Here is a 22,016-nt window from a genome sequence, read left to right as displayed (position 1 = left end):
CCGAGTTTCTTGCGTCTAATTTCAAGGACTGGTATTGCATTATAGACCAGACTGGCCTTGAGCTCACCAAAATCCTCCTCCCTCTTACTGTGTTCAGCCCTGCAATCTTTTTATGTGTGTGCACTACGTCATGCTTGGTAGAGGCCCGAGAAAGCCATGGATGTTACAATAGTAAGCTACAATTTGGGTGTGGGGACTTGAACTTGAACCCAGATCCTTTGCAAGAGCAACAAGTGCTCTAAACAGCTGAAGTAGTTCTCCAGCCTCCTTGTAGTATTTTAGAGCAACAGTTTCCCCCACATCTTAAATTGGCCATAATACACAAGGCAGTAGCGCCACTCTGTGAGAGTTTAGTTTTCGGACTACAATCTCCCAGAAGGCACTGAGAAACCTCTTCTGGCGTGATCCTAGATGACCAATCGTCGAGGGGCTCAGCTTACCCGCCCTGGAGCAGCAGCACTACTTCTCCCATAAGCCTCTGCGTGTTTGACAGTCATTTTCAGACTTGGAAAGGGTGGGGTAAGCAAGGACTCTCCTTTCCCAGCAGGCAGTGCGGCCAGAGGAGGCGCGGGACTTCATTTCCCAGCAGGCTTCAGGCGGCGGGCGCCGCGGTGCCTTGTGTGGGATGTAAGCGCGGAGGTGGGCTCGGGGGACCTAAGCCGGGACTCTCCTTGGGACTTGCGGGAGGCTGGTTTGGGTTTGCCTTCTGGACAGGCTCCAGAGGGCCGGGTGGAGATTGTAGGGACCAGTAGGGGTGGCCTTTGAGGGTCCCCAAGAGGTCTTTGGGACGCAACCTCATCGGGGCTGGGGGTCCCGGGATTGTAGGGAACTAGAAGGCCTTACAGCATTGGTTGAAAGGTCTCAGAAACCGAGCCGCCGCCCGTGTGCGCAGGACGAAGCGGCTGGCGAAGCAGAATTGTGGCGGAGGGTAGAGCCTTAGCCGAGCCTGGGAGGGGGCTCTCTCGCCGAGCCCGACCCTCCCTCCCTCGGCTCGCCCGCAGGCCACCGCCCGCCGCCATGGGGCTGAAGGCCGCCCAGAAGACGCTGTTCCCTCTGCGCTCTATCGACGATGTGGTGCGCCTGTTTGCTGCGGAGCTGGGCCGAGAGGAGCCTGACCTGGTGCTCCTCTCTTTGGTTTTGGGCTTCGTGGAGCATTTCCTGGCTGTCAACCGTGTCATCCCCACCAACGTGCCCGAGCTCACCTTCCAGCCCAGCCCCGCACCCGACCCTCCTGGCGGCCTCACCTACTTCCCAGTGGCCGACCTTTCCATCATTGCTGCCCTCTATGCCCGATTCACCGCTCAGATCCGCGGCGCTGTGGACCTCTCCCTCTATCCTCGAGAGGGGGGCGTTTCCAGTCGCGAACTGGTAAAAAAGGTCTCAGATGTCATATGGAACAGCCTCAGCCGCTCCTACTTCAAGGACCGGGCCCACATCCAGTCCCTCTTCAGCTTCATCACAGGTTGGAGTCAGACAGGTGGTCTGGGGAGCAAATGAATGTTGGCTTGCCTCTTCTCATGTCTGAACAATATGGTTTACAGCTCTTTTGAGAACTGTAAACTTGTGTAGTGGGGCAATATTATTTCTCCTTCGCAGCTGTGGAAACAATCCTGAAGAGGGAAAGTGAGGTTCTAATGTCAGAATGACAGGGCTGGGACTGGAACCTGATCATTTGGTGCCAGATCTTACTCTCTAGTCCTTCAGCATCCCCAGCCCTGCTATTGAATAGCCTCAGGAATCTGGCAGCCTAAGACTTGGGAAAAGAGGGTGGTGGCAGATTGGGGAGGTAGGACAAAGGGGTGGGTACATTTGAGACAAGATGATACCTATGAAAATACTTTGAAAGGAAGCACAGGCTTGAGGTCAAGAAGCTCAAGGCTAAAGACATGCAAAGTGCTTCAGCTCTTGGTGCAATGTATTGAGCAAGAATCTGAAGCCACTTGTGAGCTTAGCAGGAAAAGAGTGCAGAGATAAATCAGAACATGAGGAAGGGAGGGGTGGGGATCCTAGGGTCATGGGTTTTCTCTCCCTGCTACAGTCTGGTAGGTGTACAATAAGACCCTGGATTGAGTCCCTGTTAATGTAAGTACCTGGTATAGAAAACTGAGATGCCTTGAACATGACAGGGTGAACGTAATGGATAGAGTATTTGAAGCTTGGGCACAGGCTTGAGAGATGTTAGAGGGGGCATGGCTCCCTTTCTCCAGGATATAGCTCTCATTACTGACCTCTTCTACAGGCACTAAACTGGATAGCTCGGGCGTGGCCTTTGCAGTGGTAGGGGCCTGCCAGGCTCTGGGTCTCAGAGATGTCCATCTGGCCCTGTCTGAGGATCATGCTTGGGTGGTGTTTGGGCCCAATGGAGAACAGACAGCTGAGGTGACATGGCATGGCAAAGGCAACGAGGATCGCAGAGGCCAGACAGTCAATGCTGGTGTGGCTGAGCGGGTATTGTATTTTCCCTTAATCTTGCCCTTTTTCTTCTATGAGCCCAAGTCATTTGAGGGAGTCTACTTTTCTGGCCAGACTCCCCTCAGCCCATCACCCCTCTGTGTTTATGTACCAAGGGGGAAGGCAGATGAACTGATTTATGTTGCTATGCCCTACAGCAGGCACTAGGTGGGAGGGACATCCTGAGATGTCTGTTTTTCTCCCTTTCCAAGAGCTGGCTGTACCTGAAAGGATCATACATGCGTTGTGACCGCAAGATGGAAGTGGCATTCATGGTGTGTGCCATCAACCCTTCCATTGATCTTCACACTGACTCTTTAGAACTCTTACAACTACAGCAGGTGAGGAGACTGCCCCTACCCAGGGCCTTCCCTTTCCCTTCTGTAAAATGGCCTGAACCTTCTCAGTGTGCTGGGGAAAGTAGAGTTGAGACATAAAGGACTTTGCAAATCCCGAATCCTAGCCCTTCTCTGTTGGAAGGACCCTGTTTTCTTCTGGTCACCTCTACCTGATAGGCTCCGTGCTACTCACTGTGTTTCTCTCCCTTTGGCTCTAGAAGCTGCTCTGGCTGCTGTATGACCTAGGACATCTGGAAAGGTCAGTAGAAGGATATGATCAGATAAGCCTTGGGGAGTCAGGGAGCTGATAGTCTGACCTTATGATGTGTTCCCAGGTATCCCATGGCACTAGGGAACTTGGCAGACCTGGAGGAGCTGGAGCCCACCCCTGGTCGGCCAGACCCACTCACCCTCTATCACAAGGTGGGGGCATCTCAGAAAACAGCAATTCCTTTCTGGGGATGGAGAGGAGATAGGTGAAAAAGGAAGAACATTGTGTGCTGGAGGGAATTTCCTTCCTTCCTTTGTATAAGGCATGTGTGTAATAAGGGTAATCTGTATTTAAGAGCCCTGGGTTCCTCAGCCTAGGAATGGCAGGGCCTGAATTTATGCCACAAGCCCTGCATTTTTCGGCTGCCCTTCTTTATCCTGGCTGTAGCCTGTGGTAGCACTGTGGCGAGATGTTAGCTTGCTCATTCTGGTAGGAAGCTGGTTGGGCTTAGAAGTCTTTGAAAAGGACCATGTGGGGAAGAGACCTTCCCCAGGCTTAAGTGCTTCCCTGCTTCTTCCTAGGCCTTGTTTTGTGGGGTCACCACTTCTATTGTCTGCTCTTGCTTTAGAAGCAAGCTTGCAGACCCAGGCCTGGGATAGAGGTGGGAGGAGTGGGGAACACCAGGCAAAGGTGCCAGCAGGGAATTAGAAATAGGGAGGACCCTTTGGCATCCTCTTTCAGTAGCATATCAGTGATGAGGCAGCTGGGGGCTGCCTCCCTGAGGTTCCTCTGCTCCATCCTCCAGGGAATTGCCTCAGCTAAGACCTACTACCAGGATGAACACATCTACCCCTACATGTACCTGGCTGGCTACTATTGTCGCAACCGCAATGTGCGCGAAGCCCTGCAGGCCTGGGCCGACACTGCCACTGTTATCCAAGAGTGAGGATTCCCCTGCCAGGGCCTCCATCCTGTCCTTTCTCACTAAGACTTTCCAATCGGTCAGCCAGTTGTAAGACCTTGTCCCAAGCTCTGTCCTCTGTGATCTGTCCCTACACAGCCAAGGCTGCCATTACCTGGGAAGTGAGAACCTCTGGTTAGCTCTTCCTCCTCATGCTTTTCCCTTACTCCTTTCTGCCCATTTTCTTCTGCTTTATAGTCAGTTGTGTTATCCACTGTCTCTGCCCAATTTCTAGTCCAGCCCTTACATCCTACTCCTTAACCTTGCTTTGGACTAACATGATCACCACCATCTGGGTGAACAAGGACTCCAGCCTCTCACCCAGTCAGTGGGATGTCTCACTGTGGGACACCTGTCAACCTGAATCTTGTGGCTTCTCACAGCTACAACTACTGCCGGGAGGATGAGGAGATCTACAAAGAATTCTTTGAAGTGGCCAACGACGTCATCCCCAACCTGCTGAAGGAGGCAGCCAGCTTGCTAGAAGCAGGCGAGGAGCGACCAGGGGAGCAAGCCCAGGTGAAGGGCTGGGCTCCATTGGTCCACCCTCCTTCCTGGGCACATTGATCAGACTACATGGACAGGATGGGGGATTCTCTTTCGCTGGAGCTGATATCCTGGGCTTGGGTTTGAAAGGACTTGAGGGTGTTTTAGAGCTAAAACCTTTAGGGAAATGGGTTGATGGTCCATCTCTTTGATGGTCAAGTTCTAACCTGGGCTAGGCTGTAGGTGAGGAAAGGGACTCCCCTCCTTCCCTCACTTGAACTAAGGGTTGGATTTATAAAAGGAAGGAGGTTCTAGCCTGCACTTGCCTTCCCTGAAACTAAGGCTTTGCCCAGGTGGAGCCTGGTCTGCACACTGTGACCTCTGCTGTTCCCTCCCTCTTATCCAGGGCACCCAGGGCCAAGGTTCTGCCCTCCAGGACCCAGAGTGCTTTGCCCACCTGCTGCGATTTTATGATGGCATCTGCAAATGGGAGGAGGGTAGCCCCACACCAGTACTGCACGTAGGCTGGGCAACTTTCCTTGTGCAGTCCCTAGGACGCTTTGAGGGACAGGTGAGAGGGTCCTATCCAGGGCATGGGAACTACAGGTGGTGGCAGTAGCAAGAGGGAAGTGAGGTTACATTGGACGTTTATGATACAGATGAGAGGAGACTCCTGGAGGGGTGGCCAGGAGCTGAGCCTGGAGGTCCCATGGAGATCCACAACCTTTCACTCGGCTTGCGTTTTTGCTCAGGTTCGCCAGAAAGTGCACATAGTTAGCCGGGAAGCAGAAGCCACAGAAGCTGAAGAACCATGGGGGGATGAAGCCAGAGAAGGCCGTCGGCGCGGTCCCCGTCGAGAATCCAAGCCTGAGGAGCCACCGCCACCCAAGAAGCCTGCTTTGGACAAGGGCCCAGGCTCAGGGCAAAGTGCAGGGTCAGGACCACCAAGGAAAACGTCAGGGACTGTCTCAGGTACTGCCCGTGGCCCTGAAGTCACCAGTGCTGCTCAGGCTCCAGCACCTGCAGCATCACCACCCCCAGAAGGCCCAGTGCTCACTTTCCAGAGTGAGAAGATGAAAGGCATGAAGGAGCTACTGGTGGCCACCAAGATCAACTCTAGCGCCATCAAGCTGCAACTCACTGCACAGTCCCAAGTGCAGATGAAGAAACAGAAAGTGTCCACACCCAGCGACTACACACTCTCTTTTCTAAAGCGGCAGCGAAAGGGTCTCTGATTCTGTGACAAGGCCCCAGGCCTGCCCTCACTCCCATAAGGCTTTTACCCTAGTCCTCTAATTCAAGCCCAGACTCCGCCCACAGTCCTTGGTGGCCCAGAGCTGTCCTGCAGTGACTGGGAGCCTTCATTTAGCCCCTTTTCGGGCCCCAGAGCCCTGGCTCTATTCTTAGGATTTAGGTTTCATCTCCCACCAGCCTGCCAATTGGAACCTCATTCTAGGTCCATGCAACCAATCTTTAAAGGTCCAGTCCCCCGAAATTCAGTGGACCATGACAGGAACCCTAGTCAAGCCTGAACAGTTCGGCATTCCTCCCTCTTGGGGGGCTAGACTGACCTTAGCCCCAGAGCCCCGTTGCTACCTGGAAACCCGGGAACTGTGGACCATTCGATCCCTAGGGGTAGATTTCCGCACTTTACAGAGCTCCATCCTTTGGGAATCCAAGTCCCCTACCCCAAAGAACTTACATATTGCTGCCTGAATTTGGAAATCTTCCTCGTCCTCCCTAGCCCCGGAGTCTAGGACGTGAAGCTCCAACTTTTATCTGTGAATACTGAGCCTCGCCCCCTTCCTGACCAAACTGGCCCGAGAACAAGAGCAGGACCTCTTCCAGCCCTCTGGGAACCTCCCTGAGGTCCCAGGAGGAAATCTGCACGGGGTGGGGGAGGGCCAGTCTCTTCCTGTTTTGTACATAGATTTATTTTTCAGTTCCAAGGAAGATAAATACATTTTGTTAAGAAAAAAAAAGATGTATGTGTTTCATCTGGGAAATTGGGGATGGGGTTGGGAGTGGATATCCGCTTTTGTTCTGTCTTAAGATTTTGAACTTCACGCTCCGCACCTGTGGCGCGCGAGAATTGGGAGGGGGACTTAAGCTCCGCCCCTGCCTCGGGGACTTCCCCGCGCAGCCAGAGCGCCTCCTCTCGGCCAGGCGGGCAGCGGGGCATCCTCGGCCTGGCCCCGCCCCGGCCTGGCCCCGCCCCTACGGCCTCCGAGTCTCGGCGCTGCCCCTGCCCGCTCGCCTCGCCCCGCCCCGCCCCGCGCCGCTCCGCGCCGGCTCCGCAGCTTGCGCCCGCCGGCCGGTCCGGCGCCGGGCCATGGCGCTGTTGCGGGATGTGTCGCTGCAGGATCCTCGGGACCGCTTCGAGCTGCTGCAGCGTGTGGGGGCCGGGACCTATGGTGACGTTTACAAGGTGCGCTGCGCGGGGCTGCGGGACGGGCATGAGGAGGGTGCATCTTCACGTCCCGCCGCGGGAGCCCCGGCCCCGCCTCCTCCTCACCCCGCTTCTCACTCTGCGCCCCGCAGGCCCGTGACACCGTCACGTCCGAACTGGCCGCGGTGAAGATCGTCAAGCTAGACCCAGGTGTGGGCCCGGGTGGGGCCTCTGTGCTCCAGGGAGGCGGGCGGGTGAGCTGGCGGGGGCGGAGAGTTGACATTTTCTAGACCCCCCCAGAGAAGCCGACCCCAGGAGAAACTAAGGTCTGGCATCTGCTCAGCGAGGAGAGAAATACTCTATATTCATTTTGCACGTAGGGACAGAGTCTGGGCTACCCGTGTGCCCCCCATAATGCCTTGTGCTCCCCAGGGGACGACATCAGCTCTCTTCAGCAGGAAATCACCATCCTTCGTGAATGCCGCCACCCCAATGTCGTGGCCTATATTGGCAGCTACCTCAGGTGAGGTTGTTTATCTTCTTACCCCAGACAGCCCTCATGTGTCCTGCATTGTGCCAGCTCCAGTTCTCTGTATCCCCAGGAATGATCGCTTGTGGATCTGTATGGAGTTCTGTGGAGGAGGGTCACTGCAGGAGATTTACCACGGTGAGAGCCAGACTCCATGTGGCATGGCCTTTCCCAATGTCAACATAGAGGTAGGAGGGCATCCTTCTGGCTAAACTTGGACACCTATTAGCCTGTGACTGGCTGTGTGACCTTGAGAGAAATACTGTCCTCCTCTGGGCTCAGTTTCCCAGCCTAAACCTGGAAGAAATGTGGCTGCAACATCACTTTGCTGTCGTAGTGCCTGCTGCTTCCCACTCTGCAGGGTGGGTAGGGAGGGTCAGCAAATCCCTCAGGCTCTTCAGCCTTCATTCTGTTTCAGCCACTGGGCCCCTGGAAGAACGGCAGATTGCCTATGTTTGTCGGGAGGCACTGAAGGTACAGGGCTTATAGGCAGTACCCATTTTGGACTGCTCAGGAGTGTGGGCCTTACCCATCTGGTCAGTGGGAGATTGGGACATTGGGATGGGCTGGTTGAGGGGATGTGGGTCCTAGCCGGAGGGGGCCCCAGTTCTGTTGCCGGAAGCAGCCTATTTCCCTCTTGGCCCAGTCACTTCCTGTTTGGGGAGAGGGGTGGAGGAAGCTGCTTGGGTGGGGGGCCCCAGTCCTGAGGAGGGGCTCAGAAGAGAGAATTAATGCTAAGTAGCTATCCTCAGAAACTTCTGTTTGTCCCCAGGGGCTTCACCACCTGCATTCTCAGGGGAAAATTCACCGAGACATTAAGGTAGGGGTCAGCCAAGGGCATGGTTCAAATGAGGAGGAAGCTGCCAGGCACCTGACACAATCCTTTCTGTGCCCCCCCCCCAGGGTGCCAACCTTCTGCTCACACTGCAGGGTGATGTCAAGCTAGGTCAGTACTGGGGGATGCCATGTGGGTAAGGGTTCAGTAGGAGCTGAGAGACCATAGAATTGAGTACTGGAGATCCCGGTCCCTTGACTGGTTGAGCCTCAGTTTCCCCACTTAGGAGATGTGGCATTATTACTTACCGCCAATAGTTGGCTGAGTGAGATTGGATTGGGAGGGATCTGACATGGGATCAGGTTTTAAGAGATGGAAGGATGGTGGCCCCTCTCAGAAGCGGGGCCTGGCCAGGCTTGGAACAGTTGTGGCTGTACCCAAGCCCTATCTAGTATACCCTGGGCCTTGTGGTGGGAGGTAAGGGAGGCCCTGGGGCTGGTAAGAGTCTCTTTCCTGCAGCGGACTTTGGGGTGTCAGGCGAGCTGACAGCATCTGTAGCCAAGAGGCGATCTTTCATTGGCACTCCATACTGGTAAGATGGTGTCCTGACAAGAGGGGTAGTGGCCACAAGAAGGGCATCTGGTCATCTCTTTTGTGACTCTGATTCTAGGATGGCGCCAGAGGTTGCTGCTGTGGAACGCAAGGGTGGCTACAATGAGCTGTGTGACGTCTGGGCCCTGGGCATCACTGCCATCGAGCTGGGCGAGCTGCAGCCACCACTGTTCCACCTCCACCCCATGAGGTCAGCCTAGCACATGTCCCTTGCCCGACCCTTATCCTGCTGACCCTTCACCCATGGGTTCATATCCTTCCTAGGGCCTTGATGCTCATGTCGAAAAGCAGCTTCCAACCACCCAAGCTGAGAGACAAGACACGCTGGTGAGGGCTCACCCACAGCTAAGATACCCTTTTCCAGCCAAGCCACACGAGATAGAGGCTTTTGCCGAGGATGGAGCTTGGTTCCCACTGTAGGCGTGGGACAGAGGGAAGAGCTGGTGGCTTGTGATGGCACTTCTATGGCGAAACAACAACGCTGACCAAGCTGCTGCTCCTTTGGCTGGCTGGGGCAACTGACAGGATGCTTCTTTGCAGAGTTTAACCTGGGTTTGGGTGGGTGGGGCTTTTGTACCCACCAGGACCCAGAATTTCCACCACTTCCTCAAGCTGGCCCTAACCAAGAACCCCAAGAAGAGACCTACAGCTGAGAAGCTTCTGCAGGTGGGAGGCAGGGGACAAGCCTGGGGACTTGAGGCTCAAAGACAAAGCCTAGAGGACAGGGAGCAACCTCATCACTTCTTGTTCCTCCAGCACCCGTTCACGACCCAGCAACTCCCCCCGGCCCTCCTTACCCAGCTCCTCGACAAGGCCAGTGACCCCCACCTTGGAACCCTCTCCCCTGAAGACAGTGAACTTGAGGTAAAGGGGGGACTGGGAGCTGGGTCAGCCTGGCCTGGTGGGAAGGTGATATAAATCGGAACTTTGGTGACCCTGGAAGAACTCCTGACGGGAGGTGAGTACTGGGTGCACGTCTGTTCTTTGTGTTCTTTTTTAGACCCATGACATGTTTCCAGATACCATCCATTCCCGGGGCCATCATGGTCCAGCTGAGAGGACCCCCTCTGAGATCCAGTGTAAGTCTTCTGATAGGACTAAAGGCACCCATGGACCTGGTGTTATTTTGGGAATCCATTCTGAGACCTTGACCCCCTCCTAATCTAATAACTGGTTCCCTAGTTCACCAAGTGAAATTTGGTGCTCCTCGCCGGAAAGAGACAGATCCTCTCAATGAACCGGTGAGGCACTGGCTGTGTGTGTGTGTGTAGACAGGGATGGGGGGGGGGGGGTTGGGTTGGGTATGCAGATGCAGGTAGAATATCCCAAATCACGGCCAGTCTGAAGCAGGGGTTGCCTGTGTCACCTGGGGTCCCAGGCTGGAGGCTCCTGGGCTTGTGTCACCCAGGGTCCCGGGCTAGAGTATCCTCCCCCCGCCATTTTCCTTTAGACAGCACTAGAAAGTGGAAGGCCGGCCACACCCTTTGGAAACCTAGGTTTTATAAAACGTGGCCATATTCTTTAGTCTGCCTGTCACAGGGTCTCATCACCCTGTCTCCTCTGTCACTAGTTCCTTTCTCCGCTCGCATGGCGCCCATCTCTCTGTTCTCCCTGTCTTTAATCTCTTAACTTTTGTTGTTTGGTCTTTCATAAGTCTTTGCCTGTTAAAGAATGTTCTCCATATGTCTGTTGGTCTGCTCTCTCCTGCTATCTCTTTTTGCTGATGTGAGAAGACTCCTCTAACTTACTCTAGCTGGCCTTGAACTCACCCTGTAGTGTGGGCATGCCTTGCATGCCAGATCATTCCTGGCTCTCCCATCTCTTGAAACCACTCTTTTTTTTTTTTTTTTTTTTTAACCTCTCTCCTGGTATCTCCACCTGGTTTACTCCAGTGGGAGGAGGAGTGGACACTCCTGGGAAAAGAGGAACTGAGTGGGTGAGTGGACGAGTCTGGGGATGCTGAGGGGCAGTTTGGGTCTTACAGAAGACTGACCACTGACTCCTTCTTCTGGCCCAGGAGCCTGCTGCAGTCAGTCCAGGAGGCCCTGGAGGAAAGGTGAGGTACCCATACCTGGGGTGAAGAAGGGCCCCCAGGCCTTGGGGACAGTCCCCCCTCACACTCCATCATGCTGTGTCCCTATAGGAGCCTGACTATCCGGCCAGCTTTAGAACTCCAGGTGTGGATTGGAAGAGGGTAGGACGGGAAGTAAGCTGTGTGCAGAGTGCTATGGGGCAGAAGTGCATCATGGGACACCTGACGATTGCCAGGCTGTTTCTGACCCTCTTGCCAGGAGCTGGACTCTCCAGATGATGCCATTGGAACCATCAAACGGGCTCCATTTTTGGGGCTGCCCCACACGGAGTCAACATCTGATGACAATGCCCAGTCCTGCTCCTCAGGTGAGGCCCAGGGTTGGCAAGCCGCCAGAATTTCTGGGGTAGGGCTGGGGCTTAAAGTCACTATGGTCTGTGCATATAGGAACCCTGTCAGCACCTCCAGCTGGCCCTGGCAGCCCCCCATTGCTGCCCACCACCTGGGCTACTCTGAAGCAACGAGAGGATCTTGAGGTGAGAGGACAGCGGAGGGGTGGGGGTGAAGCTGCAGGGTGCCACCTAGGCCCTAACTCCTTCCCTCCCTCACACACAGCGCTCATCCTGCCATGGTCTTCCTCCCACCCCCAAGGTCCACGTAAGTGTTTACTGGCTGTTCCTGGGCCCTGTTGTCCTGGCATTGCTGGGTCCCTCATTGGCTATTCACTTCCTCTCTAGATGGGTGCCTGCTTCTCCAAGGTCTTCAATGGCTGCCCCCTGCAGATCCATGCTGCTGTCACTTGGATTCACCCTGTGACTCGAGGTGGGCCAGGGCTAGTGCAGAAGCAGTAACTTAAGGACACCCTTAGCTTGGGCCAGGAACGTGTGACAGACTCTGACCTTATGCCAATGCCTGCAGACCAGTTCCTCGTGGTAGGGGCCGAGGAAGGCATCTACACCCTCAACCTGCACGAACTGCATGAGGATACGCTGGAGAAGGTGAGACTTCATTGGCTTTGGGGGGCAGAGGCATAGGAATGCTGCGTGCTGACCTTCTGTCACTGTCTCTGGTCCCAGCTCATCTCTCAGCGCTGCTCCTGGCTCTACTGTGTGAACAATGTGTTGTTGTCGCTCTCAGGTAGGAGGAGGGTACGGAGGCAGCAGATCACCCTTCTCCAAACTTTCTCTGAGCTCTGTGTGGTCTTCCCCTTCCGCTTCAGGGAAATCCACACATATCTGGGCGCATGACCTCCCAGGCCTGTTTGAGCAGCGGAGACTGCAGCACCAGGCACCCCTCTCCATCCCTACCAACCGCATCACTCAGCGCATCATCCCCAGGTCAGCAGGTATGGGGTACACAGGAGGTCCAGAATAGTGCCTGCTGGATGGGACTCCACCCAATCCTGAGACTGCCAGGGTCTTAGCTAATCCCTTAGGCACTTCCTGTCTCTGAAACTGTTTCCTCCTGGTTGGTAGTTGGTGGCCTTCCCTCCTGTCCACCTGGCTTATTGAAATGCACAAAAGGATGCAAGTGCGAATGTGCTCTGTGAACAGTGTAGACGGTGGACTCCATCCCACAGTTCAGTGGCCCAGTTCTGGGCCTGGCAGTGTGTCAAGAGAAACCCTGCTTTGGAGAAACAAAGGACTTGGGCATTCATGGCAGACTGCTTGGTTGAGGGTAGGGGCAGGGCTAGAGCTGGACAGAGTGCTCTGAAAGCCAGGAGGCAGACACAGAATTAGAGGGTGCATTCCAAGGTTCTAAGGGAGGGGAGAGTGAGTACTGGTGAAACCAAACAGCAAGGCCTGGAGGTCAGACCCCTTGGTATTTGCCTGAGGGCTGAGAGCCGCACAGGGCCTGAACCCTTCCTCTATGCCGGGGACTTGGACTCTGTCCAGTGCCGTGGTACTGGTACCATCAGCATTTCAAAGGGTCTTATTGTGCACTGGTCAGTATGCTTCCTGTGATGGGTGGTTCAGCTCACTGTGTAAGAGCCTGGCTAGTGTGGTGGCTCGTACCTGACATCCCAGCACTAGGGAGAATGAGGCAGGAGAATCTCAAGTTTGAGGGCAGCTTGGGCTACGTAGGAGATACTTTTTCTCAAAAAAAAAAAAAAAAAAAAAAACACAGCTGGGCATGGTGTTGCATAGCTCTAGTCTTAGTACATGGAGGATAGGGACAGGAGAATCAGGAATTCGTGGTCGTCCTTGTCTACCTAATTATTGAGTTTAAGACCAGCCTGGGCTACGTGAGTCCCTGTCTCTGGAAACATAATATACTGTCCATATCAAGAGCTACAGTAGGACTGGTATTTGGGAAGCACAGTGGTCAGGTCTGGAGACCAGTGCAGAGGAGCCCACTGCAGAAGCTAAGCAGCCGGGCATTGACATGTGGTGTTGAGCTGCTACAGCCGGCACCTTCCTCATATGTTCCTGGCTCATAGATGTGCAGAGCTCAGGCACATCTGTGACCTGAAGCAACCTTTGCCCTTTCTCTTGAGTGTGTGTGTGTGTGTGTGTGTGTGTGTGTGTGTGTGTGAAGGAGGTAGGTGGTAGAACAGGAAGAATGAGGCTCTTTGGCAGTGATGAAGAGTGTACACCTTGGAGAGGAACAGGCTGGAGAAGAGGACTCTCAAAGGTTGTTCTGAAAGTCTTTCTGAGCGAAGACGGGGGACAGGGCTGAGGCTGTAGGTGACTGGTAAGGTAGTGAGGTAGCTTGTCTAGCATGTGTGAGGCTTTAGGTTTAGTCCCCAGCGCTGTAGGAAGAACCTAGGACTTAGAGGAGTGTGGGGCTGGCAGTATTGCTCAGTGGTTAAAGATGCCTGCCACCTGATGACAGAAACATGCTCCTGCAGGCTGTTCACCTACCTGCACGTGTGTGCTTTGATGTGTACACACATGCATACATGTGTGCAATGAAAAAAATTTAAAAATCATTTTATGTGCATTGAAGTGAGGGCTCAGGTCAGATCCCTTGGGACTTGGAGTTAACAGACAGTTGTGAGCTGACATGTAGGTGCTGGGAATTGAACCCAGATCCTCTAGAAGGGCAGGCAGTGCTCTTAACCACTAAGCCTTTCTTCAGCCCCAATAAATGTAATTTTCCAAAAAAAGCTAGAAATCTGTAGGGGAGGTTATTTAAGGAGATGACCAATACAAAGGTCTTAGGGCAGATACAAGGCTGGCTTGCTTGAAGAACAGATCATTGAGCGTCTTGTCTCTTCAGAGAGGCCTTGGGATTTGACTTACGGTAGCTTAGAGGCCACTGGTGAGGTGTGATTGGCACTGAGGTCTTCATGGGATCTCTGCTGTGGTGAGGACTAAGCCCATGACGGGAGGGTGTTGGAGGCCATGGGAAACCTGTTGCGTGGTAGGTGGCCAGCAACAGGGGTGTGGGCTCAGTAAGAGTAAAGGAAGTGGAAAATGGTCTGGTTCTCGTCTGTTTTACAAGTGGAGCCAGCAGGATTTCCTGGTGATAGGTGGTGTTTGAAAGAGAAAGGGGGACACAGTCGGGTACAAGGCTTTTGACCTTGGTTGAAGGGAAGATGGAGCTGTCACCAGCTGTGAGTGATGTAGAAATCTGGGCTTAAATTGGTTTTGTCACACTAAGTAAGTTTTATGCCTGTCTTCTCAGCATTTAAGAAGTTGAGGCTGGAGGATTACTGGAAGTTTGATGCTATAGCATCAGACCCTTGTGAAAATTCACATTTCAAAAGATATGAATTCTCTGTGAGTGGGACTTTCCTAGTCCATTTGAGAGAGCTGGAGCACCCAGAAGAGGAGGCCAGGCAGCAGCACTGGGGAGGCCTGGAGGACAGCCTTATCTACCGAGCTCACACCAAGCCTGTATTTGTGCCCTGTACCCTCTGGGCTTCCTGAGCCTTGTTCTGACCCATAACCTTTAGGCAGAGGGTTTGCCAGACTTTGAACATAAAGAAGGGGAAAACAGATTTTTTTTAAGAGGAAACACCAGATGTAAAAGTATCAGTCCAGATATTCCTGTGACCTACCCAGATGCCAGCTGGGATAGAGTGGGAGGAAGAGGGAGGGCAGAGGTCAGCACAGGGGGGCAGACACCGGCTTCCTCCCAGGGGCTGGTTCTGGCAGGAACACTGACAGGAGCTGAGTCACTGGGAGGAGATTGCAGTGTTCCTCAGATGAAGAAACAGGCTCCAATGGTCAGTCCCCTGAGGGCATGGGGGACTTTCCCACAAGACAGCTATCTACCTGCCCCCAGGAAGAGACCCACCTAGGTGCAGAAGGCAGGCCATCCACTGTTTGAAGTCTTTAAAATGGACTAAGTACACTCAAGCTGGGACCTGCCTCAGCTTCTGGCCTCCACACTAGCTGCTTGTTAAAACTACACAGTGCTGGTTTCTACCAGTAATCCCAACACTTGGGAGGTTTGCTACAAATCCCAGGCTAACCTGGGCTACAGAGTAAGCCTCTACAAGGGCGGATGAGCAGGAAAAGGGACCAGCTCCTGCAAGTTGTCTTCTGAATCTATGTATGTGACATGTGTTTACCCATAATTAACCAGTGTAAAATGCTTTATTTTTAATTGTTTTAAATTTATTTGTTTTTGTTTATTTGTTTGTTTGAGACAGGGTCTCTCTATATAGCCCTGTCTGTCCTAGAACTCCACTATGTAGACCAGGCTGACCTTAAACTCATAGAGATCTGTGACTATGCCTCCCAAGTGCTGGGATTAAAGGCATTATCTTCGGGGAGGGAGTGATAACTTATTTGCCACCGTATACAAGTGAAGGTCAGAAGATACCTTACAGGAGTAATTTTTCTGGGTTTACCACATGATTCCCAGGAATTGAGCTCAGGTTGTAAGTCTGGTAGTAGTAGGTACCTGTACCTGAGGTGCTATCTAGTCAGCCCTAGAAAAGTTAAAAAAGAATAAAGAAAAAAAGGTATGTATATGGTGGTGGTGGATCTGGTGGCCTAGGTTTCTAATGTTAGCATCTGGGAGGATTTGACAAGATCAGGAGTTTAAGAGCAGCTTGGGTTACATGAACCTTGCTTTTCTCCAAAAACTTAAACACAAAAGCGGACTGGAGGGATGGCTCAGTGGTTAAGAGCCATCCTTCCTCTCTTTCTGCTTTTCCAGAAGACCTAGGTTCAGTTTTCATCATCCACATGGTAACTCACAACCAACTTTAACCTCAGGGGATCTGATGCATTCTCACCTTTGCAGGCACAAACTTAGTGTACATTACATACATGCATACATATATGCATGCAAGCAAACATTCAAATGCACAAAAATGAACTTTAAAAAGAAAAACTCAAAACAAAAAGACAGATACGCCCCCCCCTCTAAGTGAGTGCCCAGGCTGGAGAACCTAAGACGCCCACAGAGCCTCAGCCCCTTGCAGCTCACACAGGTACATTGCTGAGCCTCCTTGAGCCTAGTGTCTCTCACCCATAAAGCCAGGAAGAGGACAGTGGCCACCTCATGGGGCTCAGTGGGACCCTGGCCCATGGATGGCTCCCAGAACATATGCTGATTTTGACCCCTACAGACGCTTTGCCCTGTCTACCAAGATTCCTGACACCAAAGGCTGCTTGCAGTGTCGTGTGGGTAAGAGCTGGCTGTATGGGGTTGGGAGAGGGGCTGTGAGGCTGAGCCCTTGCCCATTGCCGCCTCCTCCCGCAGTTCGTAACCCCTATACCGGCAGTACGTTTCTGCTGGCCGCCCTGCCCGCCAGCCTGCTTCTGCTGCAGTGGTATGAGCCACTGCAGAAGTTCCTGCTGCTGAAGGTAAGAGGCCAGAAGACTCTTGGGTGGCAGGATGCCTGCAGAAGGAACAGAGCCAAGCCTCTCTGCTGTCCCCCAGAACTTTTCCAGTCCCTTGCCCAGCCCGGCAGGGATGCTGGAGCCGCTGGTGCTAGATGGGAAGGAGCTGCCACAGGTGTGTGTGGGCGCCGAGGGACCCGAGGGACCCGGCTGCCGAGTCCTGTTCCATGTCTTGCCCCTGGAGGCTGGCCTGACTCCAGACGTCCTCATCCCTCCTGGTGAGCAGCAGAGCTGGGTGCTGCAGGGAGGGGGTAAGGGTACTTCAGTCCTGGCTCTGATCTGGACTCCATGGAAGATTTCATTATACTAGTCTGGGCACAGTGGCTCAGGCTGCAGTCCCTCTCGTGAGGCTGAAGCAGGAAGATTGCATGAACCCATGACTAGATGCCACCCTGAGTGACGTAACAATCCAGAGCTTAAAAAAAAAGTGTGGCGGCATAAGCACTCGGCGAGCTGAGGCAGGGAGTCCTGAGTGTGAGTTCAGTCTGTGTTCTATAGAGTTCAATGGCAGCCTGACCTACATAATGAATTTCCGGTCTCAAAAGGAAAATGAGTCTAGGTATGGTAGCACATAACTTTAATCCCAGCAATCAGGAGGCAGAGGCAGGTGGATTTGTGAGTTCAAGGCCAGCCTGGTCTACATAATGAATTTCATGACAGCCAGAACTATATAATAGTCCTTGTCTTACAAAAACAAATAGTGAGCTGGAGATATGGCCTAGTAGTTGAGAGCACTGACTGCTCTTCCAGAGGTCCTGAGTACAGCTTTCAGCAACCACATGGTGGCTCACAACCATCTGTAATGGAATCTGACATCCTCTTCCAGTGTATCTGAAGACAGCTACAGTGTACTCACATACATAAATTAAAAACTAAAAGTCAACCAGAGTAAACAAAAATCTCATGTGATTAAAGGGCTTGGAAGCCAAGGAAAAACTGGCTGTTGGTGCTTAAGTCTTAGCCAGCATCAGCAGGAAGAGAGTCTCTGGCCAGGTAGGGAACAGAGGCTTCTACTCTGAGCAGGGAAGGACATATCTCAGCCATGGGGAAAGCTCGGGCAATAGAAAAGGAACGGCTCTTGGTGGCAGGAGCCCTTCAGGAATTCATTCCTAATTCTTCTGCTGTTTTTTAAAAAATAATATTTTAAAGTTTATTTTATGTGAATGAATGCTTTGCATCCATGTATATACACAAACCGTGTGCATGCCTTGGAGGTCAGAAGAGGGTGACTTGGAGTTACAAGTGATTGTGAGCTGTATGTGCATGCTGTGAATTGAACTTACATCCTTTGGAAGAGCCGCTAATGCCCTTACCCACTGAGCATCTCTCTGGCCCCCTCAGTCTTAATTCTTAAAATGGCCCAGTAAAATAGGTAACACATGTCTGAGTTACCAAAGAGGAAAATGAAGTTCAGAGAGAGGAAGTGACTTGTGCTAGCCACACAGCAACTGAATCTTACAGCCTGGTTTATCTGACCCTGGACCTTCTGTGGGCGCTTATAGGACCCTGCAACCCCTTCCTGGATTCCAATAAGCCTAACGGCAAGTCCCTTGTTCTAAGTATGATCCCATGAGGCTGGTTTGAGATGAAATAGGCTGTTGGTTTAGGATTGGCTGTTGCATGCCCCTCAGTCCTTAGAATGCTAAAGTGGACTGGTGGCTCAGCAAGCTAGGCCTTGCCTGACTTCTCTGTCTACAGAGGGGATCCCAGGTTCTGCACAGCAGGTGATCCAGGTGGACAGGGACACAGTCCTGGTCAGCTTTGAACGTGAGTGCCCTAGGATTGGGATTGGAGGGGACAGTGGGGGTGACGAAGGCTTTATGGGTCTGCCATCCCAGCAGGGAGCCAGGTGTCCCCCACCTACAAGCTCTCTCCTTGTGCAGGCTGTGTGAGAATCGTTAACCTGCAGGGAGAGCCCACGGCTGCACTTGCCCCTGAGCTAACCTTTGACTTCCCTATTGAGACTGTGGGTGAGTAAGCCAGACGTGGGCATGGCAGTGTCCAGTCCAGAAGTATTTTACTGGGCTTAGAGCTGAGGACTGGCAGTGGGACCAGGGTAGATTCCCTTTTCCCTTTGAGGAGCCACCCCGGACACCCAACATCAGTGAGGATCCTTGTGGGTTGGTGCGGGTCATTTGGGACTGGAGTAGCCACTGTACTTTGTGGCAAGGGTGAGGGGATTCATGGAGTGCAGGGACAGGGTAGGGCTAACAGCCCATTCTTCCAGTATGTCTGCAGGATAGTGTGCTGGCGTTCTGGAGCCATGGCATGCAGGGCCGAAGCCTCGACACCAATGAGGTGAGTGGGGCTTAGGTCCTAACTACCTCCAACTCTGAGCCCCCTGTTTAGAAAGGAGTGTCTGTCTTATGGTCCCTTGTCTTCCAGGTAACCCAGGAGATTACAGATGAGACCAGGATCTTCCGAGTGCTGGGGGCCCACAGGTAGATACAGGTGGTTTCTGAAATGTACCTTCCATTTTAGATACTATCCCCAGGTAGACTTGGGGATGGGCTCACCTAGCTTTCTTGCTTTGCTTACCTTGTGCCTCTTCCCCCACCAGGGACATCATCCTGGAAAGCATTCCCACTGACAACCCTGGGGCACACAGCAACCTCTACATCCTCACAGGTCACCAGAGCAGCTACTGAACTATCTCCCTGATGGTGCCCAGGCTTTGGTTGCCACCTCTAGCCTCTGCTGAAGTCCCAGAGGACAGACCTTATTCTGAGAAGAGTTTGGGGGCAGAGAGGAGAGGTAGCCCACCCATCTCAGCAATAACTGGACCAGAGGGAGCAGTGAGCACCTACCCTCCCTAGAGAGTTGTCCCCCAGTACAGGAGGCCCTGGGCAGGATGAGCTGCCTGGCTGATCCATTCCACTTTCTCACTTTTCCTTTCCATTCTTTCTGCCAAGAGCCTGTCCCAGGTTCTATCCTGGGCAACATGTATTTAGAAGAGAATTATATTGGTATTAAAGCTGGTTGGTTTATCCCACTAGTTCCTCTGAGGTGAAGGAGTTGAACCCTCACCTTCTGTCCCTTCCTCTCCTTCCTCTGTCCTTCCTCTGTCCCTTTCCCCCTCTTTCCTGCAGAACACCTTTCTGTAAGTACTTGGTTGGTCTCAGGCATGCACAATGGAAGGGCCAGTGCACTGGTGCTCTGTGGAGTCTAAGCTCAGGTGACATAAGCCAGTGGTCCCTGCACCAGCAGCCCTCAGTTATGTAGACTGAGTCTTCTGCTGTAATCTGGCATCTTATGGACATGTGCAGGGGAAATCTAAGTAGAGACCTGTACAGGGCAGCCTTGCCCCAAATAGGATCTTGCTTTCTGTGGGAGGATGCTGGAAGCTAACCAAGAAGCTAGCTACCATGACAATGACCATTTCTGAGATCTGCACTCTCCCCCTGCCCATCTATTGCAGTGTCCCGTGAGATTGGAAAGATGGATGTGGGTTCCTTTAGTGTTCAGTCACTCCATACCAAGATATAGCTCAACACCCAGGAAACTCACTGGCACATATCTCCCGTGGCTTATGCTTTGTATTGTCCTCCCTTAGTCCCTTTCCCTGTGGTCCCAGACATGGGCTAAAGGCCACTGAAGAATGATAAAGGCCTGGCCTGGGAGGGTTAAGGGGGCGTGTGGAGCAAAGGTCCAGCTCACTGTCACCCTCTTGACATTTAGAACAAGTGTTGGCAGAAGGGGCCTGGTATGTTGCTGCAAGTACTTGCTAGTCAGTGAAGCAATGGGTGGGTGAGGGTGTGTAGGTGACAGCTCATGTGTGGTTCTTGTGGTTGTTACTGACCCCTTGACTACCCTCTTCCAAGCTCTGATTGGTTTACAGTGACCAAGATGTTTGCTTGGCTAAAATAGGAAGCCAGAGGAAGAAAAGGACACAGTATTTGTCTTCAGTGAGACAGACCCAGAGTCAACTGAGGGGCCAGTGGAGACAGAGTAAATACCTAGCTTCCTATCTCCTGGATTTCTTGGGCGGGGGAATGCTGGCAGTAGGGGTGAGAGATGTTTTCTACCCAGCTCACAACACTTGGTCCAACTGGCCCTCAGACTTGAAGCAGTGGGCAGAGACACTTGGTGGCAGGAGTCCACCTGAAATGTTATAGGGGTATAGTATGCCCATGAAAGGCAAGATCCACTGATAATGTTTGCTCCTAGCAAAGGTGGGTGCCGCAAGCCAAAGATAGGGCAAGCCAGGAATATGCACTGAAAGATGTAATTTTATTTATGTATTTGTTCATGGCCTTTTTCAAATACAAAAGATATTTTAGTTTAGGCTGTGGTGAATGCCTGTGATCCCAGTACTCAGGAGGTGGAGGCAGGATTGTCTGTGAATTATAGTTCGGCCTGATCTACATAGTGAAACCCAGGCCAGCCAAAGTTATATGTAGACAAGACTGCCTCAAAAATAAATAAAATTTGCTTCTCATTTGTCCTCCAATTCCTTCTAGAAGTATTTATGATATTTAAACAATGTGACATTTTTATTCACATGGAAATATTCTATATATCCTTCTGGCTTTTTGAAAATACATTCTGGAGATCTTTACATTATCAAACCTGGCATTTGTTTTTTGTATAGCTAGTGCAGGGTTTTATATGTTTAGGTGACTGTTAACAGAAAGATCTTTATTGATGGAATGTATTTCTATTTTAATATCACAAACCACACTGCAATAAATAACTCCTCTGTCAGAGCCACTGTGTGTCTATGGGGATCAATTCCTGGAAGTAGCATATCTGGGTTGGAGTGGCTGTGTTTGCCAAAATAGGGGACCATACAGACGCCCTCTGTGGGAGTTAGCTATGGCATAGGGCCTTCTTTTCATTTCTGTGGACAAATGTATCAGCAGTTGTGACTCATACCTGTCACCCAGCACTTTAGACTCAGGCAGGATTTCCAGGCAGGTCTACATGCTGAGACCCTCTGTGAAAAAAGAACAGAACATGGGCAGGCTCATTAGCATGTTCAACAAACAGACCTGTGCCAGAAAGGCACATGGGAAAGCCCTGGTGCAGCCCATCCCTGAAGTTGCTGGAATGAGGAAGTGATGTGAAGCTCAGGGCAGGTGCCATATTCCCTGAGTTTTCTTCAGGATGCACCATCAGCTAAAGCAGGGCAATTGAACAGTCAAGGAATGCTGAAGTCTTGTCTAGATCAGGTTGGCCTATGGGCCCCTCTTTAAAAAAGATTCAGCCCACTGTGAGTGGCACTATTCCCTATGGGGGGGGGTGCGTGGGGCTGTCCTGAAGAAGGCAATTCTTTCTCTGCTTTTGACTATTAATATAACTAGCTTCTTCAAGCTCCTGTCTCAGTTTCCTTTGAAGGGTAGACTAGATGGGCAGTGGTGACACTCACCTTTAGTTCCAGCACTAAGGAAGCAGAGACAGGCAGATCTCTGAGTTCAAGGCTAGCCGG

General features: G+C 52.4%; 2 protein-coding genes across 4 annotated transcripts; both read left to right on the top strand.

The window, feature by feature from the left end:
- Nucleotides 1–610: 610 nt before the first annotated feature.
- Nucleotides 611–6,391, top strand: MEN1 (menin 1). 2 transcript variants are annotated; one of them, XM_080913494.1, is made up of 10 exons: nucleotides 611–639; nucleotides 1,002–1,462; nucleotides 2,240–2,448; nucleotides 2,664–2,792; nucleotides 3,008–3,048; nucleotides 3,125–3,212; nucleotides 3,806–3,942; nucleotides 4,345–4,480; nucleotides 4,854–5,018; nucleotides 5,200–6,391. In XM_080913494.1, the coding sequence occupies exons 2-10, from the start codon at nucleotides 1,018–1,020 to the stop codon at nucleotides 5,680–5,682; spliced, it is 1,833 nt and encodes a 610-aa protein (XP_080769620.1). In that variant the 5' UTR covers nucleotides 611–639; nucleotides 1,002–1,017; the 3' UTR covers nucleotides 5,683–6,391. The 2 variants fall into 2 exon arrangements, with proteins under 2 accessions (XP_080769620.1, XP_080769621.1); XM_080913495.1 differs by lacking the exon at nucleotides 611–639 and having other exon boundaries at nucleotides 666–1,462.
- A 357-nt stretch (nucleotides 6,392–6,748) lies between these two features.
- On the top strand, nucleotides 6,749–21,355 carry MAP4K2 (mitogen-activated protein kinase kinase kinase kinase 2). 2 transcript variants are annotated; one of them, XM_080913474.1, is made up of 32 exons: nucleotides 6,749–6,875; nucleotides 6,989–7,046; nucleotides 7,269–7,359; nucleotides 7,439–7,503; nucleotides 7,784–7,839; nucleotides 8,138–8,185; nucleotides 8,269–8,311; nucleotides 8,660–8,732; nucleotides 8,811–8,942; nucleotides 9,044–9,079; nucleotides 9,337–9,418; nucleotides 9,509–9,616; nucleotides 9,753–9,831; nucleotides 9,935–9,993; nucleotides 10,645–10,688; nucleotides 10,770–10,808; nucleotides 10,896–10,929; nucleotides 11,044–11,152; nucleotides 11,232–11,320; nucleotides 11,400–11,441; nucleotides 11,522–11,606; nucleotides 11,703–11,782; nucleotides 11,861–11,921; nucleotides 12,004–12,121; nucleotides 16,315–16,373; nucleotides 16,449–16,552; nucleotides 16,629–16,806; nucleotides 18,287–18,355; nucleotides 18,472–18,558; nucleotides 18,816–18,886; nucleotides 18,974–19,029; nucleotides 19,149–21,355. In XM_080913474.1, the coding sequence occupies exons 1-32, from the start codon at nucleotides 6,780–6,782 to the stop codon at nucleotides 19,234–19,236; spliced, it is 2,439 nt and encodes an 812-aa protein (XP_080769600.1). In that variant the 5' UTR covers nucleotides 6,749–6,779; the 3' UTR covers nucleotides 19,237–21,355. The 2 variants fall into 2 exon arrangements, with proteins under 2 accessions (XP_080769600.1, XP_080769599.1); XM_080913473.1 differs by having other exon boundaries at nucleotides 9,017–9,079.
- Nucleotides 21,356–22,016: the final 661 nt, after the last annotated feature.

This window comes from Micromys minutus, assembly GCF_963924665.1.
Source record: "Micromys minutus genome assembly, chromosome: 2".
NCBI classification, from domain to species: Eukaryota; Metazoa; Chordata; class Mammalia; order Rodentia; family Muridae; genus Micromys; species Micromys minutus.
Note: the sequence above shows the minus strand (reverse complement) of the source record. Positions and strands in the feature narration are given on the sequence as shown.